Source organism: Sceloporus undulatus, chromosome 9, assembly GCF_019175285.1.
Source record: "Sceloporus undulatus isolate JIND9_A2432 ecotype Alabama chromosome 9, SceUnd_v1.1, whole genome shotgun sequence".
Lineage (NCBI taxonomy): Eukaryota > Metazoa > Chordata > Lepidosauria > Squamata > Phrynosomatidae > Sceloporus > Sceloporus undulatus.
This window is the reverse complement of record NC_056530.1, coordinates 34,115,527-34,143,454: the sequence shown is the minus strand read 5'-3', so window position 1 is coordinate 34,143,454 and position 27,928 is coordinate 34,115,527. Positions and strand designations below refer to the sequence as shown.

The window sequence follows — 27,928 nt, the reverse complement described above, 5'->3', positions numbered from 1 at the left end:
GCCACATCATGAGAATGCAGGACTCGCTAGGAAAGACAGTGGCGCTGGGGAACGAAGAGGGGAAGGGGAATGCCGCTCTTATAGCGCTGCCGTTCCATTTTGACTGCGCTCTGGTTGCCTCCTGCTGCATTCTGGGATTTGCAGTTGAGGGAGGGGCGCTTAGACTCCTCAGCCAGAGAGCTCTTAGGCCTCACTGGACTACAAACCCCAGAATGCAACGGAGGCAGCACTAAAAGGGGAGCCCCAATGGCCGCCTTGACTGTGCAAAGGGCACCGTCGTCGACGCTCCTTTAAGAATCTCCGCCCCTCCCTCTGGGCCCCTCTTCCTTCAGCCAATCAGGAGGAAAGACTCCGCCCCGTTCCCAAGGAAGAAGGAGATAGGCTGCAGGAGGAGGCAAGCGCGCGAGCGCCGCCCCCATCCTGGCTCGGGATTGGCCGGCCGCCTGAACCAATGGGAGCAAGGCTTGGTGGGGGCTTTGCTGCGCTTTTTCCGCCGACGTCATAGTCGAGCGACGTAGTCCGCGCCTGCGCAGAACCTCTTTCCGGTTTCCAACGGCCGGCACCAACGCCGCCGGTGCTGCTGCTGGTGGCCCGGCCTCTCTCTCTTTCCGGGGGGATGTCGGGGGCACGCGAAGTGGTGACGCTGCAGCTGGGGCCCTACGCCGGGTGTGTGGGCGCCCACTGGTGGGGCCTGCAGGTGAAGGGCGGGGCAGTGACGTCACGGGGGCAGGGTCACCCAAGGCTCCAAGGAGGGCGGGGCGGTGACGTCACGGGGGCAGGGGTCACCCAAGGCTCCAAGGAGGGCGGGGCGGTGACGTCACGAGGGCAGGGGTCACCCCCTTTGACCTCAGGCCCCTCGCCCGCCGTCATTCCCCTTTGGCTTTCCCACTTTCAGAGGATCATCTTTGCTCAACAAGATGTCTATCGCCAGCATACATGAAGCCTGTTATATATGGGATGCTGGTTGTCATCCTATATTCATGTCCTTCTCCTTCTTTCTCAGGAAGGTTTGTTGGGCTTGGATCCGGCAGCTGCAAAACCAGATGAAACCATCCAGCAGAATGTGCTCTTCCGACCCGGAAGAACTTCCCAGGGGCAAGAAACACACACCCCCCGCCTCATCCTCATGGACCTCAAAGGTGGGTCCTATGCACTCTTTGGGGAAGCAGGAGGCAAGGCTTACTTTCTTAGGCACCCTGTGCTTTGTTGTCCTTGGTCACTGTCCTCGAATCAACCTTGACTCACGGTGAGCTCTGGATGAGGCGTCTCCAAGATCCCCATCCGCCTGGCGCTGGCAGCCACTGATCAGATTACTTCCCCTTCATGTATTTGTTACTCAGACACAGTGTTTCCTCCCCTAAGATCTCCCAATATAAACTGAAGGGCATAGCTGGATATTTGTGGTCTTTGGGGTGCCCTGCCACCCCTGCTTCTCCTTCTCAACAGTTGGTTGAAATACTGTAATGGGTGTGTTTTGCTTCTCTACAGGGAGCCTGGGCAATCTCAAGCAGGAGGGAGCCTTGTACCAGGATGCAGAAGCCAACACTCCTGTGGCCTGGTGAGTATTCGCTCCATCCTCATGAAAGGGAAACAGCCAGTTGGTTTACACACAGCATGAGAAGACTTCTGGAAGGTTCACAAGATGAAAACAGCTACCAGCACAGCTCTGAGTTTGTATTTCATGCCCACCAGGATACAGTCTTTAGAGCATAGATGAGACATCTTGTCTGAACAAGCAAGTAAAGGGATGTCCAGCATGGCAGAATGGGGTTGGACTGGATGTCCCTTGTGGTCTCTTCCAACTCAACGATTCTATGATACTATGATTATTTCATCATATAATTGTTCTTGTATCCCTGCCTTTACATACCCATTACACGTTCTTCTACTTTTTATCAGCCCTCTTAATACAGTCCTCATAGAATCATAGAGTTGGAAGAGACTGCAAGGGCCATCCAGTCCAACCCCATTCTGCCATGCAGGAAATCCCAATCAAAGCATCCCTGACAGATGGACATCCAGCCTCTGCTTAAAGACCTCCAAAGAAGGAGACTCCACTACACTCCAAGGAAGGAGTGCATTCCACTGTCGAACAGCCCTTACTGTCAGGACATTCCTCCTAATGTTGAGGTGGAATCTCTTTTGCTGGAGCTTGTATCCATTGCTCCATTGGGTCCTGTTCTCTGGAGCAGCAGAAAACAAGCTTGCTCCCTCCTCAATATGACATCCCTTCAAATACTTAAGCAGAGCTATCATATCACCTCTTAACCGTCTCTTCTCCAGGCTAAACATCCCCAGCTCCCTAAGCCATTCCTCATAAGGCAAGGTTTTCAGACCCTTCACCATTTTAGTTGTCCTCCTCTGGACATGCTCCAGTTTCTCAACATCCTTTCTGAATTGTGGTGCCCAGAACTGGACACAATATTATTCCAGGTGGGGCCTGACCAAAGCAGAATACAGCAGAATCATCATCTGAGAAGAAAACACAATTTCTACAAGAAAAATAATTATTTGTATTAAAATGAACAGGAATTATTATTTTTTTTCATTTTTTCCTGTTTCTCATTTTTTTAAAATTGGACAAAGATTTAAAAATAACCCCAAGGCATAATTCACAAAGAAAAAAAGGTGGGGAGCAAAGGAAAACAAAGGATTCTTCAGGTTATTTTCTGAATCATTTAAGTCAAAGTGCATGTTTTTGGACATTTATGATGTGGGATGCTAGGCTCATTGAATTCAAAGGCAGCGGGAGACAGTAATGTTGTATACACAGTGTAACAGTACTTGAAATTTCTTTACTAGTTTTCTATCCAGAATGATGTGGTAAAATGCTTAATTTTTCAGGAAGGGGAACCTGACAACACACCGAGAAGACCCATCCCCTGTTAACCCCTTCCTGAAAGGCCTTAGCAGGTCAGAGGTAAGACCCTAGTACTCTTCTGATCTTTCCGTAATCTTAAGCAAGTGTTTATAAGTCCAGAGTGTTTGCTTTTGAGGGTGGATCCTGTGTTTTCCTTATGCGCATTGCAGAGTGATATTTTTGGTAGTGTCAGAGGTGCTCTTCATCTAGACCAGTGGTTCCCAACCTTCCTAATGCCGCGACCCTTTAATACAGTTCCCCATGTTGTGGTGACCCAAACCCATGAAATTATTTTCATTGCTGCTTCATAACTGTAATTAAATAGGTGTTTCCCAATGGTCTTAGGCGACCCCCATGAAATGGTCATTCGACCTCCAAAGGGGTCCCGACCCACAGGTTGGGAACCACTGATCTAGACTGTTAAGTGCAGAGTGGTTTTGTACTTCACAGCCTGGCCAGTGGTAGAAGGCTGTTAGATCTAGGTTTCCCATAGACATCTGATTCAGCAACTATGTTTTAATTGGACCAAGGCTGGATGATCACAGAGGTTGAGGTGGGCAACATTAATTCCAGTTTTAGCTTTTCATCGTTGACCATGCGGGAGGGTTCACATCAGTCAAACCCATGCTACTAAAAAAGCCAAAAAAGATCAACAGCTGGGAATATGTTTAAAGAGAGATTGGCAGAGCTTGGAAAAGTTACCTTGCTAAGACTTCTAAGACTTCCCTAGACTTCTGTCTTGGGGATTCTGAGAAGAGATCTTTCTTCGAAGTTCCACATAGTAGTATCCCTTGGCAAGATGTTGTGCGCAGTCAGATAATACAAAGCAAAATCGTTGTTTGAAGCTCCTACTGAATTTCTGCTAAGTGTTGAACGTGACCAGCTTTGTCCAGAAATAATATGAAAATATCTTGCACCACAAAAAGTCAAGTAATTCAACATGTTTAAGTGATTTCCCCCCCTAAATAATATGCACTTGTGGAATAAAACAACCATGTCAGATAAGCCTGGCCTATGTAAACAAACAAAAAATTTGAATCCTCTCAAGACCACTTGAAGAATTCATCCAAAATGTCTCTATGGATTGCTTTTACAGATCTGTGGTTTGTTTGTGTGTTTTTGTAATGTGCTGGAAATATCTTTTCTTTCTGTTTTGCTGTTCATACATGCTTAGTAAGAGCTTCTGGAGGCAGCCGCTGTTTTGCTTGCCTGTTATAGGACTTAAGACTGGAGTGTGCCTTTGGTGCAGGTTCTGGCCTCTTAGTATGAATGCATCATTTAAACAGCATACCTCCAAAGTGACCCGAAGCAGCTTTATTTTGGCCTGTCTATTCGGGCCCATAGACTGATTTGCTTGATAGGTTGCCAAGGAAGTGGGATAGACTTGATTGGAAAGGCAGCTTCCCGAAGGCCTTAGTGTTCAAGTGAAAAGGGTAGGCAGCCATTTGTTGATGAAGCTCTTGCTTTTAAAACTGGCAAAATTACCTTTGAGTACTGTATTCCTTGTCTTAGAACACTTTATGTAATTCATAGTGTTGCCATAAGTCAACAGGTGACTTTGAAGGTACATACACACAGGGACTTGTATTTGGATTCCATAACTCTTACTGTTTAGCAACAGGTCTTTTTTATTATTCTTATCACAACTTGATGTGTTTGAGGCTATTTACATGTATAAATTTTGACTTTAGAGGGGGAACACCATAAGGTTGCAACCCTGTACAACTTACCTGGAAGTAAATGTCATTGAACTAAATAAATAGACATGAATGGGATTGCACTGTAAGTATTTTTGGCTGCTTTACTGAGTGTTGTGTTGCATAATACATGTACAGAGTGTCAGTTCCATTTATGTGACTAGGGCTGGCATTCTGTTAATGATAAGCATAGGGATAAGGTTCCTTTACCCTTGTGTATGTCTTTTTTTGGGGCATGGTCAAGGATTTAGTCATTGTTTAACTATGTGCCTTCTTACAGTTAAAGTCTCAGGTCTGACTCTCTCTCTCTCTCTCTCTTTCTGTTGTTTCAGGATAACAGATCTTCCAGCTGTGGCTTTTCTCCTAGGAGCCTTCCTGGTGGTAAAGATGTGTGTGCTCTGCATGCATGGCTCTTTTGTAGGGGGAGAATATGTTTGTGAAAGGCATTTTAAGAATGCCTTCAAGCCGTTCACAGGTTATATTTAACTAAGCAATTTAATTAATACCGTGCCCTTCATAGAGCCCAGGGTGGCTAACAATGTACAGCCCAACTCAAATTTACTATGAAGAATCATTCTAAGAGTAGAGACAAAAAATATTCAGATGAAACTGAAAGAGCCAGGGTTGAAAATGCCACTATTATTTATGCCTGCATACCTAACATGAGCAGTACTTCTGCCACCATTTGACTTTCATTTATGATTCTGCTACTTTAGCATGGGTTGCCTTACACAGCGCATTTCCTCTGAACCCCTCAGACACTATATTCCTCTTAATGCATATGTTTATTTCTGGTGCCTAAATGATTTGGTGGGGGGGGGGGATTACATCTTCACTGGTAGCAAGTTCCATAGCCTTGATGCCACCACTGAGAAGACTTTGGCACAAATGATGGATTAACTAACCAAGCATAATTTACGATGGAGTTGTGTAGAAGACATGAACAACATTTTATTGTGTCTGCAATTACAAAGATGTGATAGTAAAAGGAAGAAACAATAACCCCTTTCTTTCTACAGAGGATTAGAGCAGAGGGCATACTGAACCTGAGCAGAGAGGTAGTGTCCTATTAATGGAACCTCTGCTGGAAATTAGGGAGTGTTCACTTGACAATGGAGAAAAGCAAAGGGGAATTAATTAATGAAACTGCCCACTCGGCTCATGGCTGTATTTTGTTTCCAGATGGTGAACAGCGAAATGAGGCTTCACAAACGCATCACTTGGAGAACACAGTGCATGTTTGGTCAGATTTCCTCCGGACATATCTGCACCCTCATAGCCTGTTAACTATTCATCAGTACAATCATGAAGGGTAAAGATAATTTTTTCATGAACAGTGCGGGTTGGGGGAGGAAATGTGGACTCCAGAGCCTATTGGGATATTGCCTCTCCTGTATCAGAAGGAATTTCCAGAATTACATTGCCCCTTGTAGGGATACGAGTCGACTTGAGGCTTTTGGACAAGGAGAAAAGCTATTGCAAGATACTCCATACACTGAGGAGCTTGAAGACAGACTACACTTCTTTGTGGAAGAATGTGACTACCTGCAGGTGAGCGTTGCTGAAAAATTATATAGAGGGTGTTAGTCATTCTGTGAGTTCTGGGAGACTGAGAAACAGGAATATAGCAGATCCTGATATTTGATCATAGAGGCTGCCTGATTGTATACTGCTACATATGTGTACACGTTCTTGTGTTTGAACTGTTGGGTTGCCTCTTGTCTAGAGCATGGATGGCTGACCACTTCAGTCTCTTGTGGGGAAGCATATCCTATTGATGAAGCAGCTCATCCTGCTTTTTCCATAACTTGACCAGGGAAAGTGCTGTAGGCTGGTATCTTTTTTGTTTTCATTGGTTTTTATTTGTTCATCCCCTCAGGAGCTCTTGCAGCCTGTGAGGTGATACAAAAATACTTTAAATAAAATAAAATAAATTTCCAAGATCTGGGCTGGGTCACCTCCAGATGTCTGGAATATGCCACACTGTGCGTCTTTTCTGAGCCAGCTAGAAGGAGAGGTGCTGCATGGGCTTGTGGGGAACTCTCTTCCTTTCGCAAAAGGAGAGTTGTGTTTAGCTGGATGGCAAACACACACCAGCAGGAGCTTGTAGGTGTCACCCTGCATTGGCAAGCGCTAGGTGGAACTAATTGTCCATACTCTGCCACAGCAGACTGCAATCTTCATGTGCTTTTCACACAGGGATTCCAGGTTCTGTGTGACCTGCACAGTGGGTTTTCGGGGGTCGGAGCAAAGGTTACCGAGCTACTTCAGGATGAGTACACTGGGAAGGGAGTTCTGACGTGGGGGCTGACGCCAGTGCTGAAATCTGCTGTAAGTATGAAACAGTTTCCTGTGGATTTTTTCTATCCCATCTCCAGTTGAGGATGAATATGATGACCTCAGTGAGAGGCACTGTAATGCAGAGGACAAAGAAGATTAGGTGAAACCTGGATTCAGATCACCTCTTGTTCTAAGCCAGGGTGGTTGTGAGGAATACTAGCTTGGGAGAAGACCATGTTTTCTAGCCTGAGCTTTTTGGACAGTGCACAAGATACAAATGTAAGAAGCAACAGGAGGGACAAAAAAAAGTATAGATATGCATGAACACACTGAGGTTGAACATTCAGGTTGTCCAGTTTGACAGTGTTCACTCCAGTATGTTTTAAAGTGTTACACCTTAAGGTTGCTTTTTGTGCAGGTGCTCTGTTCTAGCAGGCCATTCTAACTAAGCCCAGGGAGCAATTCTAGTTATGCCACTTGTCACGTTCTTTGGCTGCCAGACATTTCATGCCACTTCTAGAATGTCCCATCTCCAGCTTTCTTATGCAGCTAAATCAGGGATTGGTAATATGTGGACCACCAGATCTTGTTAGACTGCAAATCCTAGTGTCTGCCACTATTGGGTATGCTGTCTAGGATGATGGGGAGGACCACACATTGCCCATCCCTGAGCTAAAGCCTCATTTTGCTATACTTTAGATCAACTGTGTTACAAACTAGGAAACTATGGAGTGTATCCATTTGTAGATAGTGACAATGCCTCATGATAGTTCTCCTCTTACAGATTCCACAGAAGAATTTCTATAGGCTCATGAACACAGTTCTGGGAATTGTCAGTCTTTCCAACCACAGTTCACTCTTCTGCCCCTTGTCGCTGAACAAGAGCCTGGGCCTCAGGCCAGAGCCTCCTGTGACGCTGCCATACCTGCACTATGATGTGAGTGTCATGCTGGTGGATGCCTTGGGCTACAGGTGGAATGTGGTGTGCTGTATGCACCGCTATGAGGTGGTGTTTTGGGAACTAAAAAGAACCATATAACATTTGTTGTTGATGGCAAAGGAGGTACATGATGTGAAGGAAGAAGAGGATTAATTAGCAAGCTGTTTGTACACTATGATGTATTTCGTTTAAATTACACATCATGTTGTTATATTGAATATGTATTTTTAAAAGGAACAAAAGAGAAGCTTGGGCTCTGGGAGGGAGTTTGTTTGTCCCATATTAACTGGGCGAGTTCTTCATAACTTCCTATCGTGACTTCTTAATATTTGCATTCAAAATTAATAATCCAAATCACTCAGTATGAAAATTTCAAGCACCAGATGTATGTGTCTGTGACAGATTGTGTGCCCAGCTCTCTAGAATGTTATCTGCTCAGAAGCAAAAAATCTCACCATGGACAACAGACTTCTCCTTGAGACAAATGTGTCTTGGCTTTATAACTTCACAGGCATCTCTGGACTATCACACAAGTGCCATCTTGGCCACAGCACTAGACACACTCACTGTTCCCTATCGACTCCAAGGCTCGCCGATCTCCATGGCTTATCTTGCTGAAGCCCTGAATATCTCGGGGAGAAAGGTACTGTGTCACTTTGATTGCCTCTCATTTCTCTTGGCAGCCTTCACTGTTTCAAGAGCTTAGTAAAGTTGGAACGTGCGGAAGGTTCCCTTTATTCCTGCCCTTCTTCCCTTTGCCAGGTAGCAGCTGCAGTGACTGCCATACCATTTCCTGTGATGCAGGAACAATCTCTTCCTGATGCTCTGTGCAGCCAGCAGCCCACCATGTCCTGGATTCCACTGTCTTCAAATGGAGAGCAAGGAGATAGCCACTGTTTTGCACAGTCAGTTGTGCTGAGAGGAATCAGCAAGGAATACCAAGTTAGGTAAGGGTTTTGGGCAACGTGTGGGCACATGTGACAGAGTGCGCTGCTCATCCAACTTGCTTGGGAAACTACTATGCAACTGACTTCACATTTGGTATCCACTCAGAATGGAGAGATTCCCTCAATGCTGCTCCTGCTTCCTTGGGCGTGTTTATACCAATCAAAAATGCCATATTCACCCTGAAGCTGGTACTGACAGTCTTGATGATGTATGGCTGTTTCAAGGGAGAATCTTGTGGATTTTTTGCCCTTAACCCAACTGTGATGTGAACTAAGGAAAGTCAGGGAAAATCCTGGTGTTTGCCACAAACCTCGGAGTGACTGAGGGTCTTTTGGCATGTGGACAGCTGGATCAAGTCTGTTATGGCCCAATCCAATTGACCACACGCCAAGAAACATGCTGTTCCCCCTTCCCCAAGCTGAGCAGTACAAGGGTTTGGCCTGTTTTTGGAGCTGCCATTTCCTTGTGGGCAGGAGCTCTGTGTAAAGCCTGCACAGCACGCTGTGACTTGTGCTGAGGTTAGAAATAGCCACCCAGACATATGATCTGCAAGGAGTCCAGGTAGCCATTTCTGATCTCAGCAGAAGCAGCGGTGTGCCAGGCAGACTTTACGTGGAGCTCCTGCCTGCGAGGAAATGGCACAGTGGTGGCTCCGAAAACAGGCCATCCCTTTTCTCGGTTCTTGGTTTGTGGGCAACTGAATTGAGCTGAATCAGACACACCCCTTTACAGCAATGTGATTTTCACAGAAATCTAGCAAAAATTAATTTGGACAGTTCCAAAGTTCGGAGTTAAGTCTCATGCAAGTTGTTATCTACATTCTTTTAAGGTGAGGTGTCTCAAATCTGTCCTTTTGCTGGAATGTATTCTCAGTATCGGGTGGTCCCATAACAAAGTTTTCTCTACCCCAATTTTTTAAAACTTTGCATCTAGAAACCAAGGCATGTAAGGGAATAAAGCTGACAGTTAATCCTTTTGAAGGAAATTTTCTTGAATAGAATACTCATTGATATGAAACATGGTAAACAAGCTTTAGGAGTGCTCAACACCACAAGTCAAGATAATGGGAAGGGCAAGTAGTTCAGTTTTTCTCTATTACTGAACATAATTTCAGAGGAACTTTATTCCTCATCTAGCAGTTACCAGCATGTCTTTGGAGATCATGCACGGAGAATTTTTACCTTGAAACCCTCCTGTGACCTGAATTTAACTCTCTTGTTTCTCTTGCAGCAATCCTCCATCAGGCACTGAACCAAAATCTGTCCTCCACATGTGTGAAACAGGACAGGAGGTACTGGCACGCTACTTGTACATGGCGTCTCCCAGAACCTTCAGGTTGGTGAAACCTACAGCAGAATTGTGGGATAAAAGCTAATAGACAGCAGGGTAATGGCACTTGTCTTTCTTTAACAGCACTTCACATTTACTGCAAAGTCCTTCCAAGCTGTTGGCTCCATATCCCCAGTACTTCTCTCCTCTCTTGAACAAGCAAGGATTCCTCTTGGAGAAGCCATCTCACACCTCAGCAGGTAAAGAGCCTGGATCTGAAGTACCATAATAGGGGAAACAGGAGGTCAATAATCTTGCCAGTGCTGGAAACCATACACTCAGGCTCACCGTCTGGTGGATGTTTATTCCAATCAGCCAAGACTAGGTTGGCAACTGTCAGCCAGAGAACCTTTTCTAGGGCAGCCCCTAAACTGTGGAATGACCTGCTGGAAGAGAGTCAACAGCTGAATATGCTGTCCAAATTTAAAAGAGCATTAAAGACTAATCTCTTTCCAACAGGTTTATTCAGATGATTTTTAAATTGTGAATTTTAAATGTGCATTGTTTTAATAAGTATACATCTTATTTGTTTTTTTAAATTGATGTGTGTTTTAACTGATGTTTATTAATGTTATTTTCACCTCGATCTATGGATGATATTATTATATACTGGCAAAATTTCAATATCTAGGGCAGGAGAGGAAAACTTGTAAGCCAAAACATCTGGAGGGTAAAACGATCCCTCATTCCCAATGTATCTGACACACTCTACTATAATTGCGACTTGTTGTCACTTTCTTCTTCTCTCCTACAGGAGTTGAAAGCATTCCAGTCTTCACTGCCCTCCAGTCGTCAGCCATCCTGCTTAGAACTCTTGGGAAGTTATATGAAGAGCTACATCAAGTGGATGTCCGGCGCTGGGCAAGCTTTTTTTCTGCAGGAGTAGAAATGGATGACTTCCAGGAGGCCTTGGATGAGCTGAGGACACTGTCCCAGTGTTATAAACAGAGTGGTTTAACAGAAGATTCAGAGGATGATACAGACTGATTGCTTTCTTTCGTGCCTTACACAGGACAACTTCCACTGACATTTCAAAATGAACTCTCTAAAGCATCCATCTCCTGAACTGCTAAACTGAAGCTTTGCAGTATGCTCAATCTTTAACTCTGAATTAATGCTCGACCATTCTGTGCACAAAGGTAAGAAGGCAGCTCTGCACACCTTCCACAATGGAATGGTTTTTATTCCTTAAAATAGAAGTGCACAATAAATATTCATCCTGAATTTCACTGAAGACAATTTATTCATTTCCCTACAGTTAAAATATTTACATCAGCTGTTCTGAGTGAATGCACCCTGCATAACTCCCATCCCTTCCCATCTTTTTAAGGGGTAAGGAGAGGAATGTCACTCAAGGTTGCTTCCGTAAGATTTAAGGAGGCGGATATAAGAGGTTCTCATAATCCAAAATCTCTCACTCCTTACTTAAACTCAGATTATCATTGTTTGTGCCTAAAAGCATGGTTCCTCCTGCTCCTCTTCAGAAAGGACTGGCTCTTTATCTGACAGATGATCAGTGTTGCTGGTGCTCATTCCATCTTCCTCGTCTTCTGAGCTGATGTCGCAAGCCGTGTGGAACAGCGTCATTAACTCCCTGAACCGGTGAGCAACCTGAAAGAATAACAGGATCGGTTAGAGATCCAAACACACTAATCGTGGAGATTTCTTGGACAGAAACTCCAACTCTGGCTACTGGTATGTTTTGGTTTTTAGGATTGCAACATAAAACAAGGAGATAATTAACCCACTCCCTCAACTTGAATTTTGTCTTTTATTCTAAATCCACAAAATAATATTAAAGGAAGAAGTTTCACTTCTGCATTTTTCTGTACAGGATGATTCCTGTATCTTCAGGGGAATACACTCCAACAGTCCACACTGTGGAACTGTGGCTAAAAGTGAATGCTGTATTTCCAGAAGTTCATCATAGAGCCATGCTGGAGGGCCTCCAGATGCCTAGACAGATGTGCCCCCCCATACGTGGGTACCATGGGGTTACTGTACCCTATGGATACAAGGATTGTACTGTATGTAGGACAACATGCCACCAGTAGTAAACTGGGAGAAGACACAGAAATACAGTCCGCCCTTGGCTTACGCAGGGGATTTGTCCCCCCCACCGCGTAAACCAAATACCATGCATGCTCAAGCCCCATTCAAGTGAATGGGGCTCGGTGATGCGCCACCCCTTATGCCCCACATGCTGAAAGCCATGTATAACGTGCCCGTATATCATGCAGACACACTGTAATTTAACCAAAAGGGCAATAAGTGTGGTTAATGTGAAGTGCACTCAGTTTGATTTTTAAAGAAGTCTCTTCTAAATTAATTTCACTTTACCAGTCAATGTAGATTTTTAAGAAATCAGGCCAGCTTCTTTGGCTTTTAAAAACTTAGTAAGTGCAAATTTGCACTGGTGTAAAATGGGGGTACATAACTACCAATGTTAAAGATTAATGGTGTATTTTAAGGTGGCTCCTGTGCTGCTGAACAAATACCAAGAGACAAGGTTGCATGGCGAGGGGAGGATTCCATCCCTCTACTTGATTTCCCACAAAAACTTGCCTCCTCTGCTGTTTTATTGTGCAGTTGCTGCGAGATGGCATTGAATGTGTCAGGTGTGGCTCCTTGCTCTTGGCAGGTGGTCAGAATGACCCGGTCAGCCTCTCTGTAAGGAAACAAAGAACCTGACTGTGAAAGAGGCAAGCAGAGACCTCCTGCCTTTATAATTCCACAAGCTGCTTCAGCAAATGGAATCTTTTGTTTCTAAAACTCCCACCTCCAGCTACAGTTTGATATAACCAAATATTGAATTATTTTCACAATGGACCAGATACCAAGATGCGTCGTTCCCTTAACAGCCCCTACCCCACTACCTACCTTTCTTCCTCCATCACCCTTAGCATTCCATTTTCAGTCATATGTGAACATTTTCTAGTGCAGGAGAGTATGGTTTTATTTTTGTTTATTTTGCTTTTCCTCTAAATGAAAAGCACTTTATATATGCTTAAAAGTTACTGTCAGCAAAGACATGCAGGTCAGACATGGTAAAGGAATTCTACCAAACAACTCCTAAAAAAGCTGAAATCCATGAAGTTTACCTACATTCTCTTGTATAAGCTTTGGAAGAAGGCAGGGTACTTACCTGGTCCACAGGACAACTTTTTCCCCCGTGGAGCTGACTTTGATGTTCTTGGCACACACTGTGGCTTCAACTGCTCTCTGCTGCAGATCATCTCCCCGCAACAAGATGGAGCATTCCCTGCCTCCTGCTGCAGGCAGAAGCTCCTGTAAACAGCCCTGAGTAGTTTTCCCTTTTTTACCAGCAGCCAGGACACATGAACTACAGCCTGTAGATACTTCTGCTTCAGTCTGCAAGCCCTCAATTGTTCCCATTGCTTTCAGCCCAGAGTCTTTGGAGTATGAACCCCTTATCTCCTTCCCACTGGATCTGAGCTCCACAGAGGCAGGCCATCTATCTGCCTCTGTGTTCTGGAGTTGGGATTGAGTGGGAATGATAGGTTCCTCTGGGATGCTGGATTCAGAGGCAAGGGATTCTGTCCATTTTTTATCTAATGGTACAGGCTCCAACATTTCTTTGCAAAGGCCCGAAGACAGTTCTTCACTACTCAGACCAACTGCGATTTCATTTCCCCCTCCTGTGGAGGAAGAGCCATTTTTGGGTCGAGGTGGTTTCAGCAGTAAGCCTCTCTGTGTCTGTGGGATGGGAGACATAGCAACATTAGGAGGATACTGTTTGCCCACATCACCAGCCTTCTTTGTATTGGGAGAACCTGGTAAAGAGCATGGTTCAGCAGTCCGGCTGCATGACAGGGTACCTCCTGAAGAAATTTCTTTGCAAGAGGGTGGCTTTCCTTCCACACGAGAACCTGGGAAGAGAGAAAGAGAGCAGGGTGAGGCCAATTCACACATCCTTCTTACTGTTCATTGATACTGAGGTGATGCTGAGAGGTATGAAACACAGGTTTTACTGCATCTCTGGCCACAGGTTGCCTTACCAACATTTCTTGCTTGAGTTGCCCACAGCTCTTAATATGCCTGGGAGTGGGACTGAAAAGGTGACACTGAGCCTCTCAGTAGCCCATGGCTGACAGCAGTGCCATGTTGGCCAAGCCTTCCTTCTAGCAACAAACCCATCTGGTGCACTCTAAATGTGATGAAGGTTCGGCAACCACCAATCTGCCTATTATTTAATATATCTCCAAGATTTTTAAAGTTTTCTGTACACCTGGAATTTGCCAGCATGGAAAGTTTCTGGAAAAGCTTTCAAACCAAGGACTGAGAGCCTGGAGCAAGTGCTGCTGCTGACACCTGGACAGGACTGGGACTGGTATGGCTGAAGCCTACAGTGAAAGGCAGCGGTACCTCCCTGACAATTTGCTGCTCCTCTACTGAAGGAGGAACAGAAATCCAAGCTTGCCTAGGAATCCTGAGTACACAAAAGCTGACACTTTTTCTCAACAGGCATGTCTTTCCCTCCCAGCCCTTCACACCCAACACACCTGCTCCTGAAAAATCTGCTTTCCTGACTGTTGACCGCATCCTGTTCTGGGGGAGGTCCCCTTCTTCTCTCTGCTCCGGTCCCTCTTCTGCAGGGTCCTTTCCTTCATGACAGGGACTCGCGTCCTGTTGGGCAACGCTTTCTGCAAGCTCCTGGTGGTCTTTATTCCTGAAGAACTTGCCATCTGCTGCCTGCAGACCAAGTGGGGTTCAAAAAGAGCTTGCAAGAGCTTCAGTTCCCAACCCTCACAAACAATGTTTCCTGCTCCCAAAATCCCAATGAAGATCATTCAAGTCAGAGGTGGGAACTGTGACTTGTCCTCTTGGGAAGGCTATTCCTGAACGCACACAACTCCTCATATGGGGGGGGGGGATCCAAAACAAAACAAAATACAAAAAACATAAGTGTGCTTTCAGAATACACAAGGTGGTATACAGTACTTCTCAGCTAACAAACCATTTCCCCAGCACTTTGTTTTAACTTCTGACCACGTTTTCTGAACTCAATGTTATGTTCTGGTCACTTCTGTTTTTTGGGAGGAGAACAAGAAATGTAGCTCATAAGGCTGTAGGGTGAGTTGAAAACAGGGAAGTGACAACTCTCAGACTGTTGCCAAGATGAAAGACATGTTGGCATCCTATATGGCACTGTAACATTAACAGTTTCGTGTATGGACTTATGCTACAGTTGGCCACTCAACACCCTCCAAACTTAACACTGAGTTGCTATAGCCCTCCCATCCCGAGTGGTGGAGAGCAGGGGAAGGATGATGTCCCCACAGCCATGCGCAGAATTATTGCATCAACCTTTGAGATCCCATAGGGTCCCCTAGAGGCCTCAGCAGATGATATAATCCTTTTCTAGCTTCAGAGATATAGCCAGATTCATTACAGTACTTATACCCTGCCCTTCAGCCCTAAAAGCTATCAGATGCTTCTCTAATCTAACCATGCTCTCTACCAGCCACAGAATAGCTGGAGATGGGGTTGCAGTGTCTCAACGACAAGTCTCTGGCCTTTGTAGAGAGAGATGAAGAGAATGCCAACTTCTGCAACAACTAAGAAAATAAATATGCAGGTGTCAGGTGAACTTACACCTGCAAATGGCCTTAGCTATCAGTCTAAAAGAATTTTGTTTCTAACCCACCAAAAAGCAAGCGAGACTTACTCTAATAATTGTCATTCTTTACAGTTCTGGGGATGGTGGAGGTTGCTGTCCGACACGTTTGGAGGCTGGGAAAAAACTGTTAAAGCTTATCACCTCCTTAAGCCTCTTCTCATGAAAGATGCATCCATTTGTACTCATCTGTACAGTTTCTCAGTACCAACCTTGCTGATGCAATGGCTGCAGGTTCTTCGCTTGCTCCGCTTCATCCTGAGGTCACTGCTCCCTTCATGGCAAGAGCAGAAGCACTCCTTAATCCCGTCTGGCCACTCAGATTCCTGAAAGCACCCAGAGAAGGTGAACTCTGCAGCAAACTAGGCAACAAAATGTGCTCAATCCACTACACACCACAGAAAGACAGCCCACTTGCAGGCAGAAATGCAAATAGCCCTTTGGGACAGGGCATTTTGACTGCGCTTAGAACCAAAGCCCCAAATTTGGAAGCAGAGCTCAGTCAGCCGTCAACTATTTACTTATTTAATGGATATGCTGATTTTTTATTTATTTATTTATTGCCAAAACAAGTGCTGAAAATGCAGGTTTTTAAAAATGCAGGTTAAAAATACCACCTTGATCAAAATAGAATATGTCAACAAATAAGTTAAAAACACAAGGAAGTTTAAAACTTTGGAGGCCTGAGTTGATTTCTTCTGGTTCTCTTCTATGTCAGATCACTGCAGGGTGCCTTTCCACAACTACTTTAGCTATTTCATACATTTATGGCCTTGTTCAGATTATTACTCCAAGCTTCCTAAACCAGCCTTCATTGACCAACTTTTCTTCTGTCGTATGTGGGTTGCAATAAGTCATAGTTATTTTACATCTCTTTTACTTATTACGGTAAGTCCAATGTGCCTTGTATAACTAAATAACAGCAAAACTGGAGATTTCTGACTTTATGTCAGTTAAAAACCAGGAAAATAAGTTAGAATCATATGTGTTAACTTACAATAAGTCAGAATTTTTTTCCCCAGTTTGACATTAACAGGGAGTTAATGACACAAGGAGTTAGGAAGGCTTGCCTGGAGCAGACACAGCTCATTCCAAGCTTCATAAACCAATTGAGGCCAATATCATCAATGCACACAGCATTATGGTGGTTCTTTGAAGATCCTGAATCTCAGAGAATAGGACCTGGAGCAACTGATTCAAACTATAGGAAAAGAGATTCCTCATTAGGAAGAGCTTCCTGACAGCAAGAGTTGTTCAACAGTGGAATCTGCTGCCTCAGAGTCTGGTAGTCTCTCCTTTGGGGTTTTTAAACAGATGATGGATGCCAGGCCTCTGGAGATATGCTTTCATATCTATGGGCCTGAACAGACAGGTGAAAATAAAGCTGCTTCAGGTCACTATGAAGGTATACTGTTTAAGTGCTGCATGTGCCCTAAAAGGCTGGAAGCCATGCTCCAGTCCTATGGATTGGAGTGCAGCTGTGGCACAGCTTCTGGCCTCTTAAGATGTGTGTTTTCTTTAAATAGCATACCTCCAAAGTGACCTGAAGCAACTTTATTTTGGCCTGTCTGTTTGGGCCCTATATTTGGCTGGCATCCTGTTTGTAAATACAGTGGCATGAGTTGAAGTTGTGCCATCACAGCTAACCTTATTGGCCATTGCAGAGGGTGGAATTCACTACTGACTACACAATCACCAAAATCCCCCCCCCCCAAAAATCCCACCTTTTTTTCAGCTGCATTCCCCCAAACCCAGCCATTTCCTGGTTGGTGGGAAAGAAGTGGAACAGCAGACAAGCATCTTGTTTTTTTCCTGTAGCTGGTCACAGAACAATGGCATCATCTGCAGAGATCTCTGGACCTCCAGAGGCCCCTGCGGATGGCTGTCACTGGATACTTGTCTGTTGCTCTCCCCATTCCCCACCACCATGAAATGGCCAGTTTGTGCAAGGGAAGGTGGGCTGCAGCTGAGAAAAGGTGGGTTAGGAGGATGGATGGGAGACTATTGGAGCTACCTCTTGTTAAATTAAATTAAAAAGTTAAGATTCTCAGAATCCTGAATCTATAAGCACAATACTAATTTTGGAATCTCAGTAACAGGCCTCCCTAGCATTCTCCTCTCACCTTGTCCGTGTTCTGGATCCCAAGTTCCTTCCTCCTCTTATTTTTTGAGGCGGTGTGGATTTTGGGGGGTTCTTCCTCCTCTTCTACCTCTGGCAAGGAGACTTCTTCAAATCCATCAAACTAGGAGAAGGAGTTGTATTAAGCAGTGAAGCTGCCCTGTGGACTGAGGAAGCCCTGCAGCTTAAAAGTGTCCATTTCAATGTCAGAGTTTCTTTCTCTCTATCCCTACACACTCATAGCCCTCCAGATACTGCTGGACCCCAACTCCCATCAACCCTAGCCAACATAGGCCAATGATCAGTGATGGATAATAATAATAATAATAATAATAATAATAATAATAATAATAATAATAAATTTATTTTTATCCCGACCCTCTGCCCATTGCAATCAGGGCGGCTTACAGCATTAAAATATACAATCCATATCCCCCAACCCCACCCCTTTAATATAATATCAATCCACATCATACAGGGAGTCAAATTTCCCACTTCTCCAAAGCCACACAAAAGTGCCCCCACCTCATAATCTTTTTCCTCCATCCAGTGAATTTCCTCAAAATCTCCCAAGCGGCTGGACGAAGGGCGCAAGTGATCGAAGAAGACTGAGAACTCATCCTGCAGGTGATCATGCCCTTTCAGCAACTGCCACATCTGGGTTTTCAGCTAACCAAGCACCACCATGATTCACAAGAAAGACAAAGAGAAAGAAGGCACACAAGAAACAGAAAGAGACAGACAAGAAGAAAGGAGAGAAAGAGAAGGAGGAAACGAAGAAGGGAGGTGAGCATTCCTCGGCTCATTCACCAAATAGATTTTTAGGTTGTAATTCTCTCAGCCATGATCACTTCAGCATTTTGGTTCCTTTTCTTGCTGATTTTTAAAGTCCTTTTGTAAACTTTGGGCTTTCCTGGTGTCTATTTTTCTGTCTCTTGTTGTGGACAGTGCCATTGTGGCTGTGTAACGTTCCACATTCAGAGAATGATGAAGTCACTATCCGTAGCAGAAATAAGCCTGCTAGCATGGCTTCTAGTAAGGAGTGGTGGTGGGGGGGGGGTTGTAATTCAACATAATTACAAACCCCACCATTCCTTACTAGATGTCATGCTAGTAGAAAGTGATGGCAATTGTAGTTCAACTTCTGGAAGGCAGCAGCTGGATCCTCATTCCTGGTTTATTGAGTGGCTATATCGACATGTCACTGAATGCCAATTGTGGGGCAAGAAGCCATGGGGAAGAGTGCTAGTTCATTCAAACCCAGTTATGGCTTCCTACAGGTAACTAGCTGGATGCTTTAAGATTCCAAATATGATCCACCATTGATGCCACAACTCTTCTGCTTTTATCCTTCCATGGTGTTCCAAATCTGTAGCCTGAAGGGGCACAGTCTCAATTTGCTATATGAAGGAACCTTCAGGATGGGCTTCTTACCTCCATTATTTCCTGGGGCAGACATTCAGCACAGCTCTGGAGCACTTTAATGATCTTCTGGTGGTGAGAAGGGTTTTCAGCAAAGCAGATCTCCAGCTGCCGGAGAAACTTCCGGCTCTTCTCAAAGGCCTGCTGTTCCTCAAACTGCCCAGGAAAGAGAACATGATAAAATATTACTGCTTACATACCACTCTCACTGGTGCTGACCAATTGCTACCAAGTGCAGGGAGAGAGGGATGCCTGGTGAAGTGCAACTGCTTTCTCTGGGCAGCAGGTGGCAGCAGAAGAGACACAAACCCTGCAGAGGCTTGGAGTACCAATTAGGTTAAACCTCATCAGCTACTGATCTGCCCATAACAACAGAGCTATGGAAAGATTCTTCACATCCCATCTAACACTGATCACTATGTCAATAGTATGTCCTGCAGCCTGAGTGACATCAGATAATACTTTGGACAGAACACAGCCATCATGGAGAATTAGGAAATCCTGACAAAGTGCAGTCAGCATGCACACTGACGTTCTACAGCACAACAAGACAGGAGACTAACATCACCACTGAGATGAACTCCATTAGCTCAGGAAGAAAAACTATGGAGCAGCAGGATGAGCACTACACCAATAGAATTCCTATTCTGTTCCAGCCACCCACAGTCAAAACCACAACCTCAAACCCAATAGATTGGGGAACAGGCACCTGGTGAAGGAGATGGAATCCTGACAGACCACTACACCTCCTTACCCACCCTCCCTCCAGGTCTCACCTGTTGCAGTTGAGAAAACCCAGGCAGACAGAACTCAGAGAGATTACTATTCCCCTAGCTTCATCCAGCTAGGTATCAAATAGTTCCACATGTAAAACTTTTACACTGTCTCCCCATGAGAGAGGATCTTGGCCTGTAACTTTGAATTGTAGTTTAGATGCGACTAGTCAATTCAGGGTTATAACCCTGAGTTAGTCACTCTTTGAATATTTGCACAAATTAGCTCCATCTGCCCCCTCCCCCTCCACTTCACCCTACACACCAGGCCACACTCCAGGGCTTGGTCAGGCAAGAGGAAGGCTGCAAAGTCCGTGAGAAGCTGAGGCCACTCCTGCAACACATTACGCAGCTCAGCATAGAGGTCAACAGCTGTCTGCTTCTGGACGTTACTCTCAAACTCATAGATGATGCGGAGAAACTCTTCATACTTCTCTGGCACATTCCGCAATGCTTCACGTACCTGCAGAAATGGCAACATACTCTTGTCAGTGGGGCCAATCTGGGTGTTTTGGACTTCAGCTCCTAGCGTATCAGCCACCATGCTGAATGTTAAAGGGTTCTGGGAGTTCCAGTCCAAAAAATGTGGACAGGCAAAAGCCTTCAGTTATAGATACAGCTTGGCCTTGTAGAGAAAGTCCTCCAGCCTGACAGGCTTCCTACATTAATCAAACACTCTCTCCTCAAAACTTAGCCTTCACTGTTCTCTGGTACAGGAACAGGATGCTGTATTCAATTTTAAGACCATGTTGAACACATCTTCCAGCCAAAGGTGAGGGGCTCCTTACCCTACTTAGATAAGCCTGTGCAAAGGCTAAGTCCTTCTGTTCCCGCAAAGGGTCTCGCTCCAGGATGTCTTCATCATAGAGGAGCAGCAGCTTGGAGGTGTCCTTGCTGGCACGAGTCCGGCCTCGCTTGGCTCGAGCTCGGTAAGAGTTTCGACTTTTCCCTGGTGCTTTGGCATTTTCACCTAGAAGAATTCAATCAGAGTAATAAAAATAGCTGAAAAACATTTTTATTCAGTACAGTGCACCTGCGTTATACGCGGACGCGCTTTACGCTGACATGAGCATACGTGCTCAAGCCGCAGGGAACGTGCGGGGTGCAAGGGGCGGTATGTTCCATTCAAATGAATGGGGCGCGCACCCATGGCGCCCCACACACCCATTCAAATGAATGGGGCTTGAGCATAGGCGGAATTCACCTAATGCTGGGGGGGGGGTCCGGAATGGATCCCCCGCATAAGGCAAGGGCCCACTGTATAGGAAAACCCTGATGAGAAGACACCTGGGTTGGCAGAGCAAGTCCTGAACTTAAAGAGAGAAAACATGGTGTAGTGGATGAAGTGTTAAATCACAGAATCATAGAGCTGGAAGAGACCTCAAGGGCCATAAGGTCCAACCCCCTGCCATGCAGGAACACACTATCAAAGCACCCCCAAAAGATGGCCATCCAGCTTCTGTTTAAAGACATCAAAAGAAGGAGACGCCATCATTCTCCAAGGGAGTGTGTTCCACTGTTGAACAGTTCTTACGGTCAGGAAGTTCTTCCTGAGGTGCAATCTCTTTTCCTTAGCTTGAATCCATTTTTCAATGTCTTGTTTGGATTAGGATACTGGGAGACCTGGGTTCAAATCCCTGCTTGGCAATGGAAACCTACTGGGTGACTTGGGCAAGTCACACTCTTTCAGCCTCATAGGAAGGCAACAGCAAACCCACTTTGAACAAATTCTGCAAGAAAACCCAGTGATAGGGTTGCCATAAGTAAGAAATGACTTGAAGAAATGGCACACAACAACAAATGCTCCAGTGCAGGGATTGGAAAGGCACTGCACACCATCCTCATCGTTCTGTGTGCCCACCACATGCCCCAAACCCAGAAGGGGCCCCTGCTGCTACTTCAGCTTATGGGAAAGGGGACAATTCAGATGAAGCAGCAACAGATGATCATGAGCAAATGATGAAGGACTTACAGCTTGGGGACCCCAAATTCAGATGATGGAAGTAGCTTGTCTTGGGTTTGAGTGGGTAAGGAAAAAAGGATGAACAGAAACAGAGTGTACTCAGTTACAATTTCATCTGAATTGCTTTCCATCTTCTTCCCATCCCCACTGGTAAGAGTCAGGAGCAGCAACCACTCCCAAGTCCTGAAAGCTGCAGCGGGTTGCGGGGAAGGTTTTGATGCAGTGTGGAGGGTTAAAGAATACCTTCTTGTGCTTCATGCAAAAAGAGCCATCTGCATATACAAGCCAAACTTATACACAGATGTGCCACTGACAGAATACCACCCTTAGAATCCCACAGGCAGCGTAACTAGTACTGAGGAAGATTCTGTGCATGCATGAGGAAACAGAAAGGCCATACAGGCAAAATCTCTGCCTCTCCAACAGACAAAAGCAGAATGAAACCTGAAGACACCAATGGCTGCCTTCAGATTTTATTACGACAGAACCTATACTGGTAAGAAATTTTAGTATTTTTTTGTTTATTACTTCAAGGCTTACTTAGTCCAGTTAAAAGTGCATCCTCAAACTGATCCTGGAAGCTGCTCTTGCTGTTTATTTATTGCTGTTAATGACAACTGTACCATCTCTCACCTTCTTTTCAAGGTTCTCCCTGTCCATCTTAACTGCCACCATGCCTAGCCCCAGAGGTAGATGAAAGCCACATCCCCTACAGTCCAATTGCCAAGGCCTAGGCCTCAGAGGGAGAAAAGAAGCGGCAACACCGTCTGGACATGATCCCTTTACCCACTGCCATTCCCTTCTCCTTTTGTGTCATGTCTTTCTAGATTGTAAGCCTAAAAGCAGTAAATACTGTACCTGAACTCTTATTTTAAAAGGAACCAACCCTTGGTAAAAGACAAGAGCGTAATCTGTTCTGGAAACACTGACCCCCTCCCCCCACTCTCTCATTCATCCAGCCTTTAGTGGGAACACAAATAGTTATGCCTGCTGAACTTTTGGTATTGTTTTCCATTGCTTTTCTCCTGGAAACTTTGCTGTGTTACATGCCCCAAAGTTTTAACCTTGACCTGTCCATGGGTCATATCAAAATCCATACTTTCGGTTCCAAAACCTGCCCTTGGCGTATACATGAGGTCGATTTATAGTTGAGTATATACAGCATTTTATTCCCTATTTAGCAAGGAAATCATAGACCACTGAAGTGTAGAGCTGGAAGAGATCCCAAGGGCCATCCAGTCCAACCCTTGCCATGCAAGAACTCTCAGTCAAAGCACTCCCAACGGATATGTGACTGCAGGCAGTTGAAATCATGCCTCCCAACTCTCTGGAGACACAACCTACTCCCCGGCCTCCAACAACCTCACCTGATGGGGTGCTACTTGGCTCCACTTCTGGGGCAGAGCATGTCAAGGTGAGAGACAATGCAGGGCTGTCTCCAGGATCTGTTACTTCATCTGTTATTTCATCCTCTTTTTGCAGATTCTCCAGGTTCTCCCCTTCCCCTTCCTCCTCCTCCTCCTCCTCTTCCTCTGGCTCAGAGTTCTCCTCCTGGGAATTCTCCTCCTCTGAGTCCCCCTCTTGGCTCAGGCGCCTCTCAGATGCAAGCCATGTCAGCTTCTCCATTGTTTCCTTTAATCCACAAGAACACAGCATCAGAAAAATATTCTGGCTCCATCTGACCAAGCCATTCTATCATCCTGTTTCTCACAGTTGAATAAAACATGAGTGAGTGCTCTTGCCCAAATAGCAGATGCCCTAATTCAATGGTGAGAATTGTGTGGCCCACAAAAGACCCCTTGGGACCCCCACCCACCCACCCACTGAAATCTCCCCAAACCCCCAAGCAAAAATTTTGCCTGGACAAAAATACTTTAACATGATAAAATATGCTGCTTCCCGGGCTGGGAGGTGGACTCCCACCTTGTTGAAAGAGCAATCACTTCTCCCAAATACCCAAAAAGGTGGCCAAAAGTGATGGAATGTCACTTCTATTTGTCAGACTGTGGCCCTCCAAAAGGACTGAAAACAGGCACCTTCTGGGGCATGCACAACCTTGCCCTTATGCCCACGAACAAGGCAGGAACTCAACAGCATCCTCCCCACCAAGAACCAGAATCACTTTAAGCCAGTGCTTCCCAACCTGGGCTCCATAGAGCCCTTAGGGCTCCAAGTGCACTTCCCAGGTGCTCCGCAGCTGCTCCAGAAAAATAAAAGAAATAAAAATTGAACAAAATTAAAGGATAAGAAACAAAAAGTAACTACTCCTAAACACCATTAACTTATGACATAGGGTAGGCCTCTTAAGGACTCCGTCAGAGAAATTGATTCTAAAAAGGGCTCCACATGTTTAAAAAGTTGAGAGCCCCTGCTTCAAGCTGTCTTGTAGCTTTCTAACCATCCTTTTCTCTGCAGAGCTGCTCCTCATGCCTTCCTGTCACATAAAATGTTACCTGAAGCTCTGGCACTGAAAGCACTGATTCCTCCGAAGCAGATGACATTTCCTCATCTTCTTCATCTTGAATGTAATCATCAAAGTCTTCCTCTTCCTCTTCCTCCGGTCCGTCTTTCTCGGCTGCTGTCTCCTGGCTGACTGGCAGCCCCATGGCACAGGCCTCCGCACTGGACTCATCTTCTGGCTTTGTCTGGGAGCCCCTAAAGTCAGACTCACTGGCCGTGGAATTGCAGGTAACTTTGGGAGATACCATGTTTTGTTTGCTTGCAGTTCCTGTCCCTTGTAGGTGTGGCTCATGTGCCCCCAGGCCTCCCTTCCCATTCTCACAAGAGCTCTGCTTGCTCGGATTTTTCTTAGGCTCATTTGCACACTCAAGAGGAGGCTCTATGTCCAACTCCTGCCCAAGATCCAGTACCAGTTCTTCTTTGGGTGGAAGGCCCAAAGAACTTGGCATCTCTGGAATGGGGGTAGCTTCCTGAGGAGCATCACTGGATTCTTCTTCAAATTCAGCCTTCTCATTCTCTGCTGCATTTGCCAAAGGTGAGAAAGGTGTGGCTGGCAGCTCAGACGGACTCTCTTCTGTCCTCTCTGCACAGGCCCGGATGGAGACTTCTAGTTGTACACTCGAGTTGGGATCAGAGGACCAGAGCCCACTGTCCTTTTCGGCAGAGACTGCTGTGCATGAGGACAGCTCCTGCAGCTCTGTTTTGGCTTCTGCCAGAATGGGACCTGCAGGTGGACTCCTGGCTGCTCTCACAACCATGGAAGCAGGAGGGGCAGAAGAGCTGGAAGAGACCACCAAAGAAGGAGCTGGAGGGGCTGCCAGTGGCTGACTCAGTGGACATGGGAAAGGGGCAGGGTTCACCAGGAGAGTGGTGATGGGAATGGGTTGGGGCGGTCTTCCTGTTGGGGTTGCAGTCAAAGGCTGCAACATATTACAACTGTTGGCAATACCAACCACTTTCACAGCCCCAGTCGGGACAGTGAAGATGACTGGAGTTGACTGGAGCAAAGGGGCAGCCTTGAGCAAGGGGGTAGCTCGGGGGAGCTTCTTTTTTTGACATCCCCTGGGAGTTCCTGGTTTCCGTATTCTTGATGCTGGGAGTGTTGGAAGTATCATCTTGGGCTGAAACGCTATTGGCAGAGTGGAGATCAAATTCTGGGGCACAGTGGGAGCCAAGCAGGCCCTGGGGTCTGGATGCTGAGCGGAAAACATGCCTCGGAGCTCAAAGCTAGCACTGTTCCCTATGGCAGGCTGTAAGTTTATGTGCTGGACTCCTGGCAAAGGCTGCATGACTGGTGCAGGTTGGATCAAGCGTGGAACACGGCTGGCCCCTTTGCTGGGCGAGGTTTGTGGCTGAGGATGTTTGGCAGCCATTTTGAAAAAGCTGTTGGTGCTGGTGGGAGGGAAGCAAAGGCCAGGCCGGACGGGTAGGGGCTTGGCAGTAGAAGGTCGTTGGCGTCTCCAGGCCTTCCGACAAAATCGGCTGTTCAGAGGCCTGAGGATCAACTGCAAACCCTCAGGCATGCTCAGGGGATATTTGTCACCATGCCCTGGTTCTGCAGGCTCTCTTCCTGCCTTGACAGGTTCACATTCTGGGGTGGCACACCTTGACACCTTCCCCGCAATTTTCTCCAGCTCCTCTTGGATGGATGGCAAGCTGGCCTGGACATGAGGGAAAAGAAGCAAAAGACATATCAACATCAAACAGAGGCGGGATATAAATTTAAAAAAATTATTATTATTATTACTCTACTCAGAGGTGCTGGGGACCATCTGCACTGCAAAATAGGTATGGGGGCAATCTACATTACAGGTACTCTACCAGATGAGCTAAAGCTCCTTCTACAAAATGAAAAATACCTTCAACCAGAAGGGCAAGCGATGTTCTTCATATTCTATGGGGGGCTTCCAATCACTAGGCTGGACCTCCTCACAGAGTCTGGAGAAGACAGGCAATTGCTTTGTCGTCTTATAATACTGAAAGTCAAGCAAAGAGAACATGGTCATGGATGTTTCTGAGATCCTCTGGTAATTTTGCCTTTTGGCTCAGCTCTTACATTAAGATTCTGCTCTTCAAACCTAGGTCAATGCTCAGGCTACTCCAGAAGCTTAAAATAAGAGAAAGAAATAATCAGGCAGTCTGTACATGTCCAATATTGCTCTAGAAAAGATATTCACTATGATAACTGCAAGACTGGGGCAACATGTGGCCAACGTCATTGCTGCAGCCCCTTGGTGTCCTTCACATTTCCCAGATATTTTCCTCACTCAAATAGTCCCGTCCCCCCCCCCCCATTCCTGGAGGCATCCAGGAATGACTCTTTTTTCATGGGGGGAGTGACTGTAGATTCCTCTCGACTCTCCAATATCCCTGAAATTCTAAAATCAAACCTGGAAGTGAGCATCTGATCGCTCAGATTTTGGTTTTAGTACATTAGTATATAATTTTAATAATTTTATATATTATAGTGTTGTATTTTATTGTTTTGTTCTTGATTATATATGTCTGATGTTCTGCCCTTTGGTTAAAAGGGTATTATAAACAAACATTATTATCCCTAATGTGCTTGCATTTTTGCTCTTTTTGGCCATTTCCAGACCAGGCACAGCCTTTAGTGGATGCCAGAAGCAAACGTTTGGCCCCCAGGACCACCTATCTATGCTGTGAGACTTCTCTTTTTAATTAAGGTCCTTTCAGTGTCATAGCTGAGTTTCATTTTTGGGGAGAAAGGCAGGACAAAAAGCATAAAAATAAAATACATAATCAATCAATAATTGTAACTGAGTTTACTGCAATAAAATGTGTGCCCTGATTTCCAATCACCCAAAGTTACTGATAAAATTAATACAATGTAACCAAAATAATACAACTGCAATTTTTAAAAACCCCAGCAAAAACACCGCTACCATTATGCAATTAAGTTGGATGCAACTAACAATCATGGGGCAACTCATTCTAAATCACTTCCCTCACTTCTTGAACTGTTCTAGAGCAAGATGAGTCCAGATTCCGTTTCTGGGAAGTTCCAAGGTGTGTGAATGGGAGACACAAAGACAAAAGGGGAGTGACCAAAAATGCCAGTACAGTATAGTAAAGTTTAAAGCATTTGCTGCTAATAACCAAGCCTTAGAAGCAGTGCTTCAGTTTTTTAGAGGAGGGGGGAAAAGATGGGGGGAAAACAGATGCTTGTATCATGGGAAGGGAAGAGTGCCACCTGGGAACCCTCAGAAGCCACACTGGGATCTCATGAGAATCCTCAGCCCTGTTCAAGAGGGACTGGAAAGAGCATCAAGGTGAGGAAAGAGCAGCTTGACTCTCCCAGGCTTAATGGTTGTCCTAAGCACACATCTACATGCGCCAGAATCTCACCTCTGTCTCCTTATTCTCAATTCAGGTATTTCTGAGTGAAGGCATTCTTGCTTGCCCCAATTGTAGTCCAGGCTATATTATTCAGGAAGTGCACATACCGTATATACTTGACTGCAAGACAACCTCATGT

At 45.4% G+C, this 27,928-nt stretch overlaps 2 protein-coding genes across 2 annotated transcripts in view; one reads left to right on the top strand and one right to left on the bottom strand.

Moving 5' to 3' along the window:
* The first annotated feature begins 535 nt into the window (after positions 1–535).
* MSTO1 (misato mitochondrial distribution and morphology regulator 1) lies at positions 536–11,283 on the top strand. The gene is made up of 14 exons (XM_042440971.1): positions 536–697; positions 1,004–1,139; positions 1,489–1,558; positions 2,845–2,920; positions 4,890–4,938; positions 5,740–5,869; positions 5,991–6,108; positions 6,757–6,888; positions 7,622–7,774; positions 8,289–8,420; positions 8,540–8,724; positions 9,956–10,060; positions 10,139–10,254; positions 10,809–11,283. The coding sequence occupies exons 1-14, from the start codon at positions 617–619 to the stop codon at positions 11,039–11,041; spliced, it is 1,716 nt and encodes a 571-aa protein (XP_042296905.1). The 5' UTR covers positions 536–616; the 3' UTR covers positions 11,042–11,283.
* LOC121916180 (GON-4-like protein) overlaps positions 11,222–27,928 on the bottom strand; it is a 51,552-nt gene continuing 34,845 nt past the window's right edge. The window contains exons 19-32 of the mRNA XM_042441001.1: positions 27,667–27,691; positions 26,289–26,405; positions 24,423–26,090; positions 23,337–23,601; positions 20,795–20,976; positions 20,272–20,469; positions 19,246–19,389; positions 18,337–18,480; positions 17,816–17,935; positions 15,905–16,018; positions 14,578–14,767; positions 13,200–13,944; positions 12,620–12,722; positions 11,222–11,665 (exon numbers count right to left, since the gene is read on the bottom strand). Of these exons, the coding sequence (XP_042296935.1) occupies positions 11,507–11,665; positions 12,620–12,722; positions 13,200–13,944; positions 14,578–14,767; positions 15,905–16,018; positions 17,816–17,935; positions 18,337–18,480; positions 19,246–19,389; positions 20,272–20,469; positions 20,795–20,976; positions 23,337–23,601; positions 24,423–26,090; positions 26,289–26,405; positions 27,667–27,691 (4,174 nt within the window). The 3' untranslated portion in view covers positions 11,222–11,506. The remainder of the gene's footprint in view (positions 11,666–12,619; positions 12,723–13,199; positions 13,945–14,577; positions 14,768–15,904; positions 16,019–17,815; positions 17,936–18,336; positions 18,481–19,245; positions 19,390–20,271; positions 20,470–20,794; positions 20,977–23,336; positions 23,602–24,422; positions 26,091–26,288; positions 26,406–27,666; positions 27,692–27,928) is intronic.

Excerpts from the sequence above, each read along its gene's own strand:
- MSTO1 (XM_042440971.1), top strand. The coding sequence starts at position 617 with ATGTCGGGGGCACGCGAAGTGGTGACGCTGCAGCTGGGGCCCTACGCC. Across the intron at positions 5,870-5,990 it reads CATCAGTACAATCATGAAGG|GGATACGAGTCGACTTGAGG; the intron begins GTAAAGATAATT and ends TGCCCCTTGTAG. Across the intron at positions 6,109-6,756 it reads AAGAATGTGACTACCTGCAG|GGATTCCAGGTTCTGTGTGA; the intron begins GTGAGCGTTGCT and ends CTTTTCACACAG.